Below are 15,866 nucleotides of genomic sequence, written 5' to 3'. Positions count from 1 at the left end.
CCTTGGGATCATGCCTTCATTCCTGTTAAACTTTGTTATGCTGTGTCAGGCTTACTGCTTGGATGATCTTTTAATACGGTTTAGAGCTATTAGCATTATAAATAAAGCACTATGAAGTTCCTTATAGAAAGCATAAAAAAGCAAGGCTCCCTCTGGAAATACTTAGAGTAACGTAAGCCAAAATAATAAAACGTGGAACACGCCTAATCCAGGGAAGTGAGGGTAGTCCTCAATGCTGAGTTGAGCATCAGGAAGTTTTGGGAAGGTGCACAAGGAGCTGGGGGAGGGAAAAATCATTCCCTCCTTGGAGGGGAGTGAAGGGGATGGAGGCCACAGGCAGGACGAATGTTTGTGTGAGGGGAAGGATTAGTATGTACAGAGCAGGGTCTGGGCCAGGGTGGAAGTATGGGGAGCTTGAATTCAAGGTGGAACCAGAGACTGGTTGAGGTGGAGGGGTGATCACCACAGTGTGAAAGGAAGAGTTAGTACACACATCAGAAATGCCACAGGACGTTTGCTGTTAGATCTCTGCTGAGGTCATGTTTTGGAGCTGTGGCTTGTTCAGTCTGGTTACCATGCGTACTTACCTGCTGCCCCACCAGGGTATTGGCTGTCTGTAGTGTGCTCATCCTCTTGGTGTGCTTGTGAAGATGCACACTGTGGTGTGCTCGTGAAGATTTACACTGTGGTAGCTCCCTATCTTTTAAGCTGAGGCATAGAGGGGCTAAAAGAACTGTCTTGTTATGCTTTAGATATGTTGAGATACTCGAGTACAGTTTCATGATCAGCAAGTTTAAGCTAATGCCCTAATCGCTGGGTCATCCTAGCTCCACAAGGTGTCTTCTAGCTGCTGCGTAAAAGGGCATGTATGCATAGACACATGTAGGTGTTTAAGATGCATTAGGTAACAAGTTACTCTCTCTCTTAAAAAAAAACCCCGAAAACTTCTGTATTTGAAAGCTGACTGCTCTGCTTGAGACTCTGGAAGTACTGGGGGCAGGAGACTCATGAAAACTGTTCTCTGTACGTTCTGGGTATTAATGACTTGAAACGAACCCAGCTTCTGCTCCAGTGAGCCGAAGAGGCTTTTTATTCAGGCTACACTGCAAGGGTGAGACAACAGCTGGGTCTGACAGTCTTGATGACTTACTGTGCAAAAGGCTCCGTCCCTTACTTTTCCCAAGTGGCAGCAAGGTTGAGCATATCTTTGGGGAATTCACTTTTTGTGTTCTGCAAGGATTATTAAATACATCAGACACACGTATTGCCACTGAAGGGTGCCTCATGCCCTGTGAAGGAAAGCTACTTGTGTGCTGTGGGTGATGCAGTGGGTTCATTAAACCCCAATGCTGGATCCTCTTAGAATAAACCCCTTTTAGCAAGCCATCAGTTCGGACTATGTAGTCAGCAGAAAGCAACAGTTCGCCAGTGCTAGGAGGAGTGGGGGGTGGAAGTCTGCTTCCCCAGTCAGTGTCTGGAGCGAAATCACTTGCTGGGAACAGATGGTGCCATTCTTTTCTCTCCAGCTCAGTATCTAGCAAAGTGCATCTCCTGATGCCACCTCGTCATACTCCTAAGTACCTTTTGGAGTATGTTTTGTTCTCTGAAGTAACCAACTTAAGGAAGTAGGGCTTAATGGAAGTCCATTACTTACAGGAGCATTTACCATGCGTTTGCATGAATGGATTTAAAGAAATGAGTGGAAACGTAAAGATGGCTTTGGGAAGTTGGGTAAAACAAAGGCAGATGGTAACTTTGGAAATGTTTGTCTGATTTTGGATAGGGTAAGATGGATGCTTGTTGGTCCCATTGACTTTATGGGGCCAGGTTGGGGCAATGACGAAGGAACTCGGCTTCTGTTCCTGAGAAACAGGAGGAAGTTTTGTTGGGTTTGCAAGGGCAATATCTGGCAGCTGTGTCTGTGTTCATGGCCAAGATGCAGTAGTGCAGTCATGACCTCAGGGAATGGGGAATTGAGTTCCCAAGATGAAGATCCATGAGAACATTAACTTTGCTTTGTTCTTGTAGTCAGGAGGAGAGGAGAGTATGAACTTAGAGAATCAGATGCTTTCAAAACTCGGTGAAAACACAGTGAAACAGCAATCTCTTCAGCTCTGCCAAAAAAAATTCCAGCCCTTATCGTCCAGCTCTTTTAACACTGTCTTCAGCCCAGCTAGAGGACAGCAATAATAACAACATTAAAGAACCCAGACGTAGTTCTGAGCTTAGTTCAGACAGTTGTGATGTTCACGTGCAGTAATTCAATGCAAGGCTGACCCCAAGATAGCAGTGTGTCATCTTTCTTCTCCTAATTGCTTTTCTCAGTCCTGCTCACAGCTGTTACTGTGGCACTTTGCCACTGGCTCCCTTCTGAGTTGATGTCGTTGCGGCGCAGGTTTCACTGCTGATGGTGAGTCCACAGGAGAAATTTGCCATCCTAAAACAGTTAACTGTCATGTCTGTGTTTGCTTCATATGTCAGCATCTAGACTGTTTGGTGACTTTCTGCGTTGCCAATATCCGTTTGCCTCCCATTGAAGAGAAGCTGGACATTGAGGTTTTTAGCATTGTCTGTTCTCTTCCCCATCTCATTATTTTTCCACACTCTTCAGGCAACCTAATGCCATTTTATTTTTTTATGCTGTGTATTTGTTTTGCAGGAGTATATTGATGCTCATCCAGAAACCATTATCCTGGACCCTCTTCCAGCTATTCGTACACTTCTGGACCGATCCAAGTCTTATGAGCTAATTCGGCAAATAGAGGCATACATGCAAGGTAGGCCAATACCTGCTCTCCCGGAGGGCTTTTATTGTGACTAGAGAAGGAAGCAGCTGTCTTCTGGAGGCTGGATGTGAGGTTTGAAGTAGTGGTTTTGGGCCCCTTGCGTTCTGTCTCTCCATGGGAGCATGAACACTGAAGCATTCCTGTGTCACAGGATTGCCCTCTGGAATCCTGTGCTCTTCTTTTTCTATGTACACAAAGGAGGTTTGCATCTGGTTAAACATACGATGTGGTTTTAATGGGGAGCATATTTACTACAGTGAGCACTCCCAGAAATCTTCTGGAAAACATTGTCTTTTTGTGCATGCTGGTAAATTGAAATGATTGTACAAACTTAGCAGCTTGTCATAAGAATCCTGAGGCCTGAATTTGGGGGAGATTTATGGAAGAAGAAAAATTGGTTTTGGAAAGGACTGAAAGAAATGAAATTGTAAATAGAGCTAAGATCTTTGAGAAGCACTGGAAGCCTGTTGCACAAGTTAATTGCTAGGAGGAACATAAATGCACTTCTGGTGTTGGCTAGTTACCTGACATAGACTGTTGCCTTTATTTGGCATCATTTGAGTTGTATTCACACGTTTAGAAGTCATGCTTTTTCAATCTGAATAATTCTAGTATCTTATCATTTTAACCGTTGTAACTGTTGGGTTAAGTTAGTCTTTCATTCCCTTTCTACTTCTGTTACTGTCATGTTCTTCAAACATTTATTGGCTTTTGAGTTTAAATCTAGAGTAGCTCTTTCAGTAACTGTTTCATAAGTTAGATGACTATACTTGGGGGAAATTGTGTTGCTGAACTATGTTCTAATGGGGCGTTACTGGCATTACCATTGTGATTGTGTTATCACTATCTTGATGGGCAGGTAAGAAGCTCATAAATTTGTATCTTTATAATTATGGATTTATAGACATAGTGTTTGCATCTGACCTGCCTGGCCCCATCGGCAGTGTCTTTGTGTAAATATAAGACTAATAATTTGCAGCACTCTCTGTTGTCTTTTGGAATCTCTTTAGGAGAAAACGTTCAATTAGTTTAAAAGGATTTTGTTTTGGAGTGGTTATTGCTGTTTGTGAGTGGGAGAGAGGTGCTGAGGGAAACCTGTGCTCTGAGGAAGTGGTTGGGATTTTGTTCTAGTAGTGGAGAGATTCAGTGGGGTTTTTTTTTTTCTTAAATTGCTATCAGTATTGTTATTTTTATCTCTGAGAACAATATGTTCAGGAGAGCATCCAGATTTTGCAAGTAGTTTGTCTTGCGCGTCTTTCGGCCTCCTCTGGTCAAACTGATGAGAAAAAGGCATAAATGCTTAAGGAGGAAAAAGAAAAAAGTAGGTTTGTGTTCAGTTAAAACTGACACTTTAAAGAGAAGCTGTTAATAGAGTTGAGGAATGAGGTAAGGAAAAGCTTCACCTGTTCTCACTGGCCGCTGCAGTGTTAGGTGACCATATTTCCCCTGTCCCTGAGTCCCCCCCCATGCCACCTCCCCCATCTCATCTTATTTTTGTCTTATCATCAGAAATATCATGACAGAGACCTTGAACCAACTTTTTATTTAGCAGGGGAAATCTCAGGAGACCTGTGTAATTGGCTAACTTCTTGTTCTGGCCTAAGTAGATCAGCCTTTGTATTCCCGCACATAATGATCTGCAGCGAGAAGAAAGTTGCACTCCTCTAGACAGTGTTGTGGGATTTTCCCTCCTCCTTGTTTTCACCTGCTAAATTGTGTTTTCTGCTTTGCAGCTGTCATGTCTCATCCCAAGGCCATGAGTGCTTAGAAAACTCAAACAAGAAGTAATACAACTGTGAATAGCATGAGAGCTTAGGAGCCACATCTTTTTTGCTCTGGAATTTCAAAATGGAAGTCACTACCAAGAAAATAATATCCTAGTCTTTAGCTGTAACTTGAGAGCCCAGTTTATCACAGGATACAAAAGTGATGTGATGGGTTAAGTGCAGGGGATTATCTCTTCCAAAGGAATGCCATAAACTCTGGAGGGTTGTGTTATGTCTGTAAGGAGAAATCTGCTGCTGTTGAAAGTCTTTCAAAATAAAATTCAGTGTCTGTTTACAGACCAGTTTTGGATTCAGGTGATCATTACCTCTATTTGAATTATGTTTTGAAATAACTATAAATGAAGTATAGTATTTATTTGTGATCCTCAGTTTACACTTCATTTCAACCCTGTAGACCTTACAGGAACTATGTAACTAAAGATTTGCACCAGTTGGGTTAAAGGGAGGATGACCACATGCTCTGCTGACTCCTGTTTGTACAGTGCTGAATCCTTCTCCCTCTGTGTTGTCTGGACCTTTGAAAATGGCAGATGTTGCTGAGGTGACTGTGTTCTGCAGCACCATGTTCTAGGAACAGCTTGATTTTAAATGTAATTGTCTTTCAGATGTCCAAGTTAATGCCTTGCCTGTCCTTTTGACAGTGAATTCTCCATGCTTCCTGAAAAAGGGAATCCCTATTTGAAGTGTCTAAAAGTGTATCTGGACAGCATTAGGCTTTCTGAAAGTCCTGTGGCTTGCTCTTTATTGAGTCAAGTATCTGAGTGATAAGTACTTTGATCCAGCCTCCTGAGAATGGGTTGGAAAGATGCTTTGTGGCACACTCCTTATTTCTGCTACCACAGTCTGTGACCACTAAAGGAACTGAGGTGACAGGGAACTAGTAACTAGGCAAGAGTTGTACGTGTAGTCTGAGGGAAAGCATGGGGTTGAACCTGGGCTTTCCATGTCCTAGACTGACGCTGTAACCACTCAGTCCTTGTAGAAATACAAGGTTCACAGATTTGCAGAATCATTGAGGTTGGAAGAGACCTCTTGAGATCATATAGTCCAACTCCCTGCTCAAAGCAGGATCCTCTAGAGCAGATTCCTCAGGTCCATGTCCGGTTGGGTTTTGTATATCTCCACAGATGGAGACTGCATGACCTCTCTGGGCAACCTGCTCCAGGATTCACCTTGAACCTGGTGTGCTAGCAACACACAACTAGCAGTTGCTGAAGTGACTTGCAGGTACTGTTATTTTCTTCAGTATAGATAGTGATATCTCCCTTGGAAGGAAGTGGGACTGTCTTCTGGAAAAAAAAAGCTTTAAGAGATATTTTAGCATTGATTTTAATGGATTCTTTTTTGGAAGCAATAGTCTGGCCAGGGCCGTAACTTCCTCTTTTTCCTGTTCTTTGTTATTTTGAGTGCAAGCTTTAAAAGAGCTAGTCATTCTGAAACCTTCACTTCTGAGTCTTTTTTAAAAGATTTGAAAAAATAATGGTTGCATTCCCAACTTGTGTCCTACATAGCTGGCAGATCTATCTTGAAATAAATCACTGAATATAATTTTTGGTATAGCAGTTGAGTTCTCTCAGTAGCTGTATTGCTTTGTTTACTTATCTGTGAAGAATTGCTTCTGATATAAAAGTGCTGTAGACCAGGTTCTGTAATGTTCGGTGAAAGATTAGGAGCATTATTTAACAGAATTTCATTTTTAGCAGGGTATTGTATGGTTGGAGCTGTGTCAGCCTTTTTTAAGCTTTAACCTCATGAAAAATAACTAAATTCTCTGATGCCGTGTTGAAAAGCTGTGATCCTACAGCCTTGGAATTCAAGATCTGACTTTTTAAATTATGCTTAAGATGGTAATAGATAATCATTGTGACTAGGCACTAACTAACCTTTTTACATTACATTTTTAGTTTTAAGATTAAAAGCTTTTAAAATTCCCTGCATATCTTAGAAGTAATTATCTAAACTGAAGGAATTTAAACCAAAACTGAGGTAAACGTGCTACTCACTTGGTGCTCTACCTAGTTAGTGTTCCCATCTGCTGCTCAGCTTCCTTTGGTGTCTCAAGTGACTGACAGGTTTCTTTGATAATGTTTGAACTTCAGATATTGCAGACCCTGGAGTTCATTTCTTTAACCACTTCCACCTGGCTTTTTTCCATGATTTTAAAATCTTCTTGTTCTTAGATTCTTAAATTTAACTCCAAATCTAAAATTTCTACAGAAACTAGTCTTCGCAGGGTTCCCCTAGAAGGGAGAACATGAGCCAAGCTATGACTCCTGAATTTCTCTCTCTCCTAACAGTCTTTTCTGAAGTATGGGAACTATTCCCTCAGGATGCTGTAAACAGTGTAAAACCCTTTAGCTGTGATATTTTCATTCCAGCATGTAATCGAAATCATTTATGTTTGATTGTTTACTATTATATGAGATGCTGTTGCTGCTGTGTGTGCTCCTTTCTGATTTTTGGGGATATTATAGAACAGATCATGGCATCCTTCTCTTTTCCCTGGATTTCTTTTTATCAGATTCTGCCTGTCTTAGAAATACTCCTTGAACAGCTGCATGTATCTTTTGTGACTAGGAGAGAGGCTCAGCATGATGTGTAACGGGTAAGGCACTTGATTTGGGGCTCAGGGTTTTCTGCTTGGCACTGGTTCTGACTTGCTGTGTGACTTTGGGCACAGCATGTCACCCCTGTGCGTCTCTTTCTTCTATTGACACTCATCTGCCTGTCTGTTCCCTTGAGATGCCACATTTTTCTGGGCAGGAACCTCTTTTCCAGATATACATACACGTACTCTGATACAGTGAGTCTCTGATGGCAAGCAATCTGTGTAGGTACTGTTTTAACAGAAATTGTAGATCTGTTGAGTAGAAAACTGGGTATTTGCAATTCAGCGCCAAAGTAGGTGGTCAGGTTTTATTTTTTGGAAGTTATGAAGCATGTACATCGCTGGAGTGGTGCATACTCAGAACTTCTCAGAATCAGGCTACCCAGTTAAAAGTGCCTGAAGATAGCTGTATATACATAGCTCTAGGCATTCACCTTTTGAAACTGTGGCCTCTAGTCTCTGTGGCCTACTTTTCACTGCAGTTTTGGTCAGAGGAGAGGGAGAAGAATAGTCACAGAGGTCAGTCAACTTTCAGGTACCTCTATCTGTATTTGAAGGTCCTATTAAAATGAAAGGAAAAATCTGTTTTTAATTTAAAGGCTCTAAATCACCCACCTGAGGCTCACTTGTTTATGTAGGACATATCAGTAAAGCATCTAAATTAGAGGGCTGATGTTAGCTACTGCAAATAACCACACCAGTTTTTGGATGCAAAAAGTCTCCCTTGTTGATTGTATGTTCTCTTTCCACCAAGAACGCATGCAAACAGATGTCTCATTACCTCACTCCAAGTGTGGTGCGCATTCACTCACTGCATTTTAATTTCTGTCTGAAAACTAGTGTACATGCGTGGAGGGAAGTAATTGGAATGGAAATAGTATTCTCTGTGACTGGATGGACTTTATCCGAAGTACGTCAGCACACAGCAGTGTTGCACGTGGCGGTGCTCTGTACCCCAGCTGTCAGCACTTGATAGGTCTCAGCCCTGCTCTGTCAAACTGGAAAGGCTCTGGGACTTTTGACCCAGGGAGGTGTCACCTGACATCTTTCTCATAAAAGCTCATTCATTGATCGAGGAGGGGGCTGACAAAGGGACACGAATGCGTCTATGTTACGATAAACAAGCCCTGGCTTTGAAATTTAAAGTAGACAGCTGCTTCCAAAGGACTAATCCTGTCCTGAGAGAGGTGGAAGGAAAAGAAAGCGGGAAGCCCCAAAGGGAACCTGGAATCTCCTCTCTTGTACCATTGCTTGCTCTTGTTAAGGTAGTTTACAAAAGGATTTTCTAAGGTAAGAATGCTGAAAGTTAGCCATTTCATAAACAGAAAATATGAACAGACTCTCCTTTCCCTTCCTGCCTCTCCTCCCCCTTCCCAGGTTTTCATTATTTTGAGCTGTCAGCTCTGTCCCAGCGTAGGTAGGAGGGACCAGAGAGCTGGGGGCCCCTGTGGAAATGGTGGGCAGAGTCCCTGTTCTCCCAACCAGGAGTGGCAGTCTGCTGGCCTGCTGCTTCTGGCCTGCTAAGATACGTCAGCTTGGTATTGTTCAAGCTGACTCTGCAGTCCAACAGACACAAAGCCTGGAGAATAATACAGAAAACATTTTTATTGTTTTGCCTCACAGTGTGCCAGCCAGAACTCCTTGAACCAACAAACAATCTTCATCTTTGATCCCAGTAGTCTTGATGGTCACTGAGCTTTCAAAATAAGCCTATCCGTAAAGTTCAGGTGTTACTTTTGAGTGCGCTTAGGTTTAATCTTTAAATCTTGTGTGCTTTTGTGGCGAGATACGGAGAATCTGCATCCCACTTTCAGTCTCCTTTGCTTATCCAGATCTAAAAAGAAACAAGGCTGGACCTTTTATCCATTTATTGCATACCAGTGTTGGAAACTCTTATTTTACCTCTACATGCATCATTTCAAAGCATTTGTGTATTTGATGAAGCTGAAAACATGGAAAAGTTTATAGCAATTTAAGCAAGAGCTTCTATGAATTTTGTGTTTGGGGCTTGGGTGGATCTGAAGAATGACCGAATCTGCTTTTTGGGGTAAAGATATAAGCCATGACTGCACTCCATTGTCATGGGGCATTCCTAAGACATCTCCAGTTTGGGTTTTAAGAATAGAACATGGATTAATTCTTGAGGATTATTGTCTCTCTGGAATTAGGAAAGAAGGAGCAGGGATTCTTCTTGCCATGAGGAAGTCTACACTGAATAAACTGGATGTTTTAAATTCCAGTACAGTTGTGTTTCAAGTTATTCTGATCGTCTTGAGCAGAAATTTCCTTAGCTGGCATCCAACAATAGAAGATGCTTTTCCCAAGTATCTGGGTGCTAGAAAAAGTAAGGAAGGAGCAATGAAAGATAAATTGCTCACAATATCAATGTAAAACTTAACTGGGAATACTTTTTGCAGCAAGTGGCTTTTTCCCTGATGTTTCTACTCATACTGTCATAAGATCAGAGGTCAAGAAATAAGTCTTGAAAAATAGGACCTTTCATCTGAATTGGAAACCAGGACTCAGCTGGTAGAACATTATTCCAGTTCTGGTGTGATGTCTTCATGTCACTTTTGCTGCCAAAGAAGCAGTTTATTTTGAGATGTGTTACAGCAGTCTAGCGTGGACAAGAAAAATAGCATCCCTCACATTTCCTCAGACAAGTATCTAGCCAACATGTGAGACCCCTGGTTAGATTCTAATCTCTCCTCATGAAGAGTCCAGCAGAACCTTAAGGCTTTATCAGGGTAGCATGGGGTCAGCTGATGATAACAGTACCTGAGAGATCCATGAAAAGGATGCTTTCCTTTACCAGGGCCACTAACATCCAGTCTAAATGTACTATCAGCTCCTGTTTCGCTTACCTGCTGGCTTTGTGCAACTGTTTCGACATCTGAGTGTATCAGCAAAGAAAATCATGAAAGCTTGAGTGCTTTATATGTTCCTTGATGTCAGTAGTTGGTTCTGTCTCACGAATTTTCCAAGTGGCTTTCTGAAGTTAGAGTGGAAGAGGCTGCAAGTGTAAAGGTTGATGAGAGGGACTTGAGATGATCTGAGTTGCTTGTATAGTTTATGATTGAGTGGAACCAAACCTATATGGTCAGTTGCTTGATAGTCTTCCTAGACAAGGTCATTTACTTGTCCTCGTCATTTGATATGCTACACCACTAACACTTTGCTTTTCTTCCTGTTTGGGGTACCCTTCTTACAGTAGTGATTGGAAAGTGGTGATTTTTTGTTTTTCTGATGTGTAAATGCTGCATATGGGGTGGAAATAGGGAGATCCAAATGCGTCCATAGGCTGGTATGGCTGTATGGAGACAGTCAGCTCTTCTGGAGTGTCAGTAATCCGCAGTTCAGGTCACTATACTGCATTTGTGTAACGGAAACAAAGCTGATTCTGCAGGATACAGCTTAGTTCCATGAAAATGGAAAGATGCTACGCTGAGAAGAAAAAGAGTGGTAGTGTTACAGGCATATGTTGCATCCTTTCATGCCCTGTTTGGTGGGCAAGGTGTACGTGGAGCATGTTTCAGAACTCGTGGCATTTGTAGGGAAATATGCGACTTCTTTAGTTCTGTACACTGAGGGTGAACCACCGCTTGTTAAATTGGGTTAAAATAGTCTGAATAGTAGAAATTGTGTGTCCCCCAAACAGCACTGCGTGGCCATGTTGCTCTGGTTGCCTTCAGGCCTTCTGGCCTATTAGAGTTCTTCAAAGCTGTCAGCTAGAGATTGGATAGCTGGACACAAGTCAGTACATTGAAATAACTTTAAAAAAAAAAAAAAAATTCCTCAGAGGGCAGATGTTAAGTAAACTGAAGCATCAGAAAGTGCGAGACAGAGACCAAAGACAGAGAGAGAAATAAACTGCTTTCCATGTGGCAAATCAAGCATCCCATACTAGTGGCATTCCAGGAAAAGGTGGATGAACACAGGATGGCAAATTTTCAGATAAGTCCAGATTATTTAGTTTTTTCCAGGCAATGGGAGACAGCAATATCAGACAGGTCAGTGAAGAGTCAGCATGATGATGGATCCAGTTTCTTGCAGTCTCTTGGGCCCATAAAGAAATAATATGGACACCTCATGCATTGTTAACTTCTACATTGACTCACTACTCAGGAAAGACCTCGGTGTCACAGTGGGTAGCTCACTGGAAACTTCTGCCCCCTCTGCTTCAGTAGTCAAAAGAGAACATGCCAACAGAACCAAACAAAAAGATTATGGTGGCCAAAAATAGCACTGAAGATACTGAGCATACAGTTATGGAAATAAAGCGCTTGCTTTCCCCCAAAGACTGTTTTCAGTTCTGCTTCCCTGAATTTAAAAATACACATTAGAAATTAAAGGAATACTGGAGAAAAGGGACATGGTCAGTGCGAAGAGACAGCCACACAAGGGGAGAGTGAGATCAACCTGGGGCTAGCAGAGGTGGAACAAAACCTGAGCAAAAATGAAATATGACTAAATGGAGAAACGTTCCCCTTCTTCTCTTTCCTACCCTGTCAGAGTAGAGTTCCACTGAATATCTGTGCAGTTGCCATAAAATATCAACTAAGATCATAGCTGGACTGAAAAAGGTAGAAAACATTCGCAGCTAGGTTTAATAGGTCTACAAACCATCGTGGTTGGGGATGTATGGTACTCACTGGTGGGTGTTAGAAAGAAACTCCGTTTATGAACTCTGAACTCCATAACTTGGGATATTTTGGGGGACAATGTATATTCCCTTTCCTCTGATTTGAAATCCACTGCCAAGTAGCAGAAATGGAGATGACACAGTATCAACTGAACTGTGGTCTCATTTGGTTTGATAAATCCTGTGTTTGTTTCTCATCTCCCGTGAAGCAGGAAGGCCTGAAACTGCAGTGACGATTTAAAGCATTTTCTAGTTCTACGTAACTTTTAAACCTGGTATGAGTAGTAACGTTTTGGCACTTCTATCATCTTGTGAATAAAGTCTTGGGATTTGTTGTGGTTTAACCCCAGCTGGCAACTAAGCACCACACAGCCACTTGCTTACTTCCCCCCGGTGGGATGGGGGAGAGAATTGGAAGGGTAAAAGTGAGAAGACTCGTGGGTTGAGATAAAGACAGTTTAATAGGTAAAGCAAAAGCCACGCACACAAGCAAAGCAAAACAAGGAATTCATTCACTGCTTCCCATCGGCAGGCAGGTGTTCAGCCAGCTCCAGGAAAGCAGGGCTCCATCACGCGTAACGGTTACTTGGGAAGACAAACACCATCACTCTGAACGTCACCCCCCTTCCTTCTTTTTCCCCCAGCTTTATATGCTGCACATGACGACATATGGTATGGAATATCCCTTTGGTCATTTGGGATCAGCTGTCCCAGCTGTGTCCCCTCCCAAGTTCTTGTGCACCCCCAGCCTGCTCGCTGGTGGGGTGGTGTGAGAAGCAGAAAAGGCCTTGACTCTGTGTCAGCACTGCTCAGCAATAACAAAAACATCCCTGTATTATCACACTGTATTCAGCACAAATCCAAAACATAGCCCCATACTAGCCACTATGAAGAAAATTAACTCTATCCCAGCCAAAACCAGCACAGGATTTTATATTAATCACTATGAGCACTCCACATGTTAAACGGGAACTTCAAATACAGCCTGACGTGTTAAAGCTGTTATTCTTCCAGAAATATGGCTGGATGATGTGATTATGACTATTTTTTCTTAAATAGCTTTCTCTTCCACTATATTAAAGCCCACACAAGATCCTGTAGAGCGAGGCAAGGGGGTGTGCATGAAGAGACAGAACCGTGGCACCGTGGGGCAGGCACTCGTAATAATACATGGCAGGGGCTTAGCGGTACTGAACACTCTTGAAGAAGTTTGTTAGCTCTTGTTCTACTAGAGGATCAGGGAGGTCATCCTCCAGATCACGCTGGTGCATTGTCTGGGACAGGCCATTACTTAGCAAACTGGGGCTTTTCAACTTTTAAAATTTGTTTCATTTCCTCCCTTGCTGCCTGAGAAAATCATGAGGAGGACTGACTGGTTGCAAAATTTATCTCCCATGTAAATATGAAAATGATTGAACAGATAGTGTTTCACAGGTCTCACCCTCCTGCCCGCCCTAACAAGCCTGCTCCATGATCAGAATAGCTGCGGCTTTTCCCCCTTGCTGCAGCTCAGCTGCGAGCTTCTTTAGTGTCTGCCAGGGCAAGGAGGGAAGTGAGCACTCAGCTGTTACTGAGCGCGTTAACTTTAGATGCGGCATCGGGATTCCTACATGAGGGGAGTGTTCATATTCCAGGTCCTTCTTAATCAGCTTGAGGACGCCATGGGGGTGTTTGCTCTGTCTCCGATTGAGTGCTAGTGAGCAGCCAGCAGTGAAATTTATCCCGCAGAGACGCAAAGTGTCAGTCTTGCAGACATCTACCCACCACATGTCTTTACTGCCAAAGGGTATATGAATATTCTGGATGAGGTGCTTCTTTTGACCAAGGGACGCTAAACATACTATGAAGGCAACGGAGGACGTTAATGTTCAGGAAGAGCTTTGTCCTTTCTGATTTGTATTTTATTAATGTTTGAAGGTCCACTAAGATCTTGGTTGTGTGGGAAAGTTCAGCTTCACTGAAGCAGTTTCTTCACTTAAAACTGAGAGCTTATACTATCACACCAGCTTAGTTGCTGGTGTGTTGACAAGACGCCCATCCAGGTAAGTAGTACAGACACTGAATATGAGCCCCATCCTGTGCTATGTCCTGGTTCATATGTAATACAATTAATCTACATGCAGTATTGTGGGCAAGGCATAGGTTAATACGGCTCTGAGATTTTAGGATCTGTAATGCTACTGCAGTTTCATTTCAGCCAAATTTGCCGGGATTACTTATATTTTTCTAATAGTCCAGTTTTGACTGGCATTACCTGATGTTTCTGAAGAAATGCAGCGCATAGAGCCTCAGGGCCAGGAACCAGGCATTTTTGATCTCTGTTGTTGAGATTCAGGGCCTTGACGACAGCCCTGCTTACTCTCTTGATCTCTAACATGCCAGCCAAACTTCCCTGCTTCACCAGGGGAACATTTTGAGGGTTATCAGCACTTGGGAAGCCTGTGAGTGTGCTGTTTGAACACCAGGAGGAGGGGCTATGTATGATAAAATTTTTGGTCGTAAGGCTACTGTAGTGCTGGGACAAACTAATGGAGTAGTTATGAACCTCCTGTACTGGAGGTTTTAGGAACAGGTTAGACAGACAAACATCTGCCAGTGTTGGTGTTAGGAGCATTTCATTTTGCTGGAATGCAATGGGACTGGGGTAGGTAACCTGGTAACCTTTCCAGACCAGTATTTTCTGATATTGATTGTCCTTCAGAATAAAAACCATCAGCTTCTGACAGCCAGGGAGTTCAACGAAGTCATGCTGAAATGTTAATAGATACCTGTCCTGTGCAGGGCCACCACAGGGGGAGACCCGTAGCATATATGCTTACCTGTGCTGGCATAAGAGCTAAGCAGTCTGAGTAGTCTTGGGCTCCCACGGGGGTAAAGTCTCCACGGGTCAGTGCAGCCAGACCTGACTATGTTTTATTCACATATGCTCCCTTACAAAAAGCAGTATGTTTTAGCTGGACACAGTCACATTACTTTGGCTATACGTCTTCGGGGCCAAAGCTGGCTTCATTCTGCTTTTCTGGGATGCCAAGAGAGGAGCTGTGGGCTGGCTGCACCTGTTCATGTGGACGTGGTGCAGCAGGAGCAAGTATGTCTTCCCTGGTGGAGAAATCTGTGGAATGAGTTTGTCACTTGCTTCACAAGGGTGAGGCAGTTGAGCGATGCATTCCTGAATCAGCAGGCTCCTCTTGCCTTGTGGCGTTAGGCAACCGCACATTAAATCTAAAGCTATAAATTGTATAATTTGCATAAGATATAGGCAGAGAAGCACAATGGGACAGATGCTAATTGCTGATTTGGGAATCCTCACAAGTATTTGCTAGGAGATAAAGTGCAGTTACTTCAATATTGGGCAATTAGTGTTGGTTTTCTAGAAGGAGAGAAGTGTATCACACCAACTGATTTCTTGTACTGTGTAATTTGCTGATGCTATTGTTGCTCTTGGGACAGTTTTTTAGTTCCTGTTTAAGAAAATATTTTAAAAAACCCGCTAGTTTTGGCAGGAAGGCAGATGCAGTTCAGGAGGGGTGCTTCCAGCAAGACAGCTAGCCTGTTCAAATGCACTTTCTGTGTATTTTGCTGCAGGGAAATGAATTCTACCAGAAATTCTTTGGCATTCCATAGATCTGTTCTAGGTGGTTGTGCAGGTACGCCAGACTGCAGATGGGTTTTTGTTTGGTTGATTTTTGCTGCCTTTGCAACCCCGAATCTGGTACGAGTTTTGGAGGTAAAATCTGTGCTGACGCTTTATTGCAGTTATCATGAATTTTGACACTGAGTTTTCTAATCAGTTGTTAGGCTGCCAGTTAGTTAAACTGCTAAATCTTGAAATGTATTTACCTAGATAGCAGAAGTGCTTAGGGGAGTGCAGAGCTCTACATTTGCTAGGTTTTGTAGTCATTCTGAGTGTTTTGTCTTCCAACACCGCCCCACAATGTTTGTATGCCTTCCCATTTTATGAGCTGTTTATGAAATAAAGGCAATTCTGTAAGCATGATGCTTCCCCTCAAGGTCCTGTGCTGTGGGAAAGTAAATGTCCTAGA

The 15,866-nt window shown here is 42.7% G+C and overlaps 1 protein-coding gene across 1 annotated transcript in view; it reads left to right on the top strand.

Annotated features, from left to right (window-relative positions):
- ITPK1 (inositol-tetrakisphosphate 1-kinase) overlaps window positions 1-15,866 on the top strand; it is a 161,669-nt gene that overhangs the window by 91,881 nt on the left and 53,922 nt on the right. The window contains exon 5 of the mRNA XM_076345329.1: window positions 2,660-2,777. Within this exon, the coding sequence (XP_076201444.1) occupies window positions 2,660-2,777 (118 nt within the window). The remainder of the gene's footprint in view (window positions 1-2,659; window positions 2,778-15,866) is intronic.

The sequence above is a fragment of the Aptenodytes patagonicus genome, chromosome 7, assembly GCF_965638725.1.
Source record: "Aptenodytes patagonicus chromosome 7, bAptPat1.pri.cur, whole genome shotgun sequence".
Taxonomy (NCBI): Eukaryota; Metazoa; Chordata; class Aves; order Sphenisciformes; family Spheniscidae; genus Aptenodytes; species Aptenodytes patagonicus.
The sequence above is the reverse complement of the archived record's forward strand: the minus strand, read 5'-3'. Positions and strand labels throughout refer to the sequence as shown.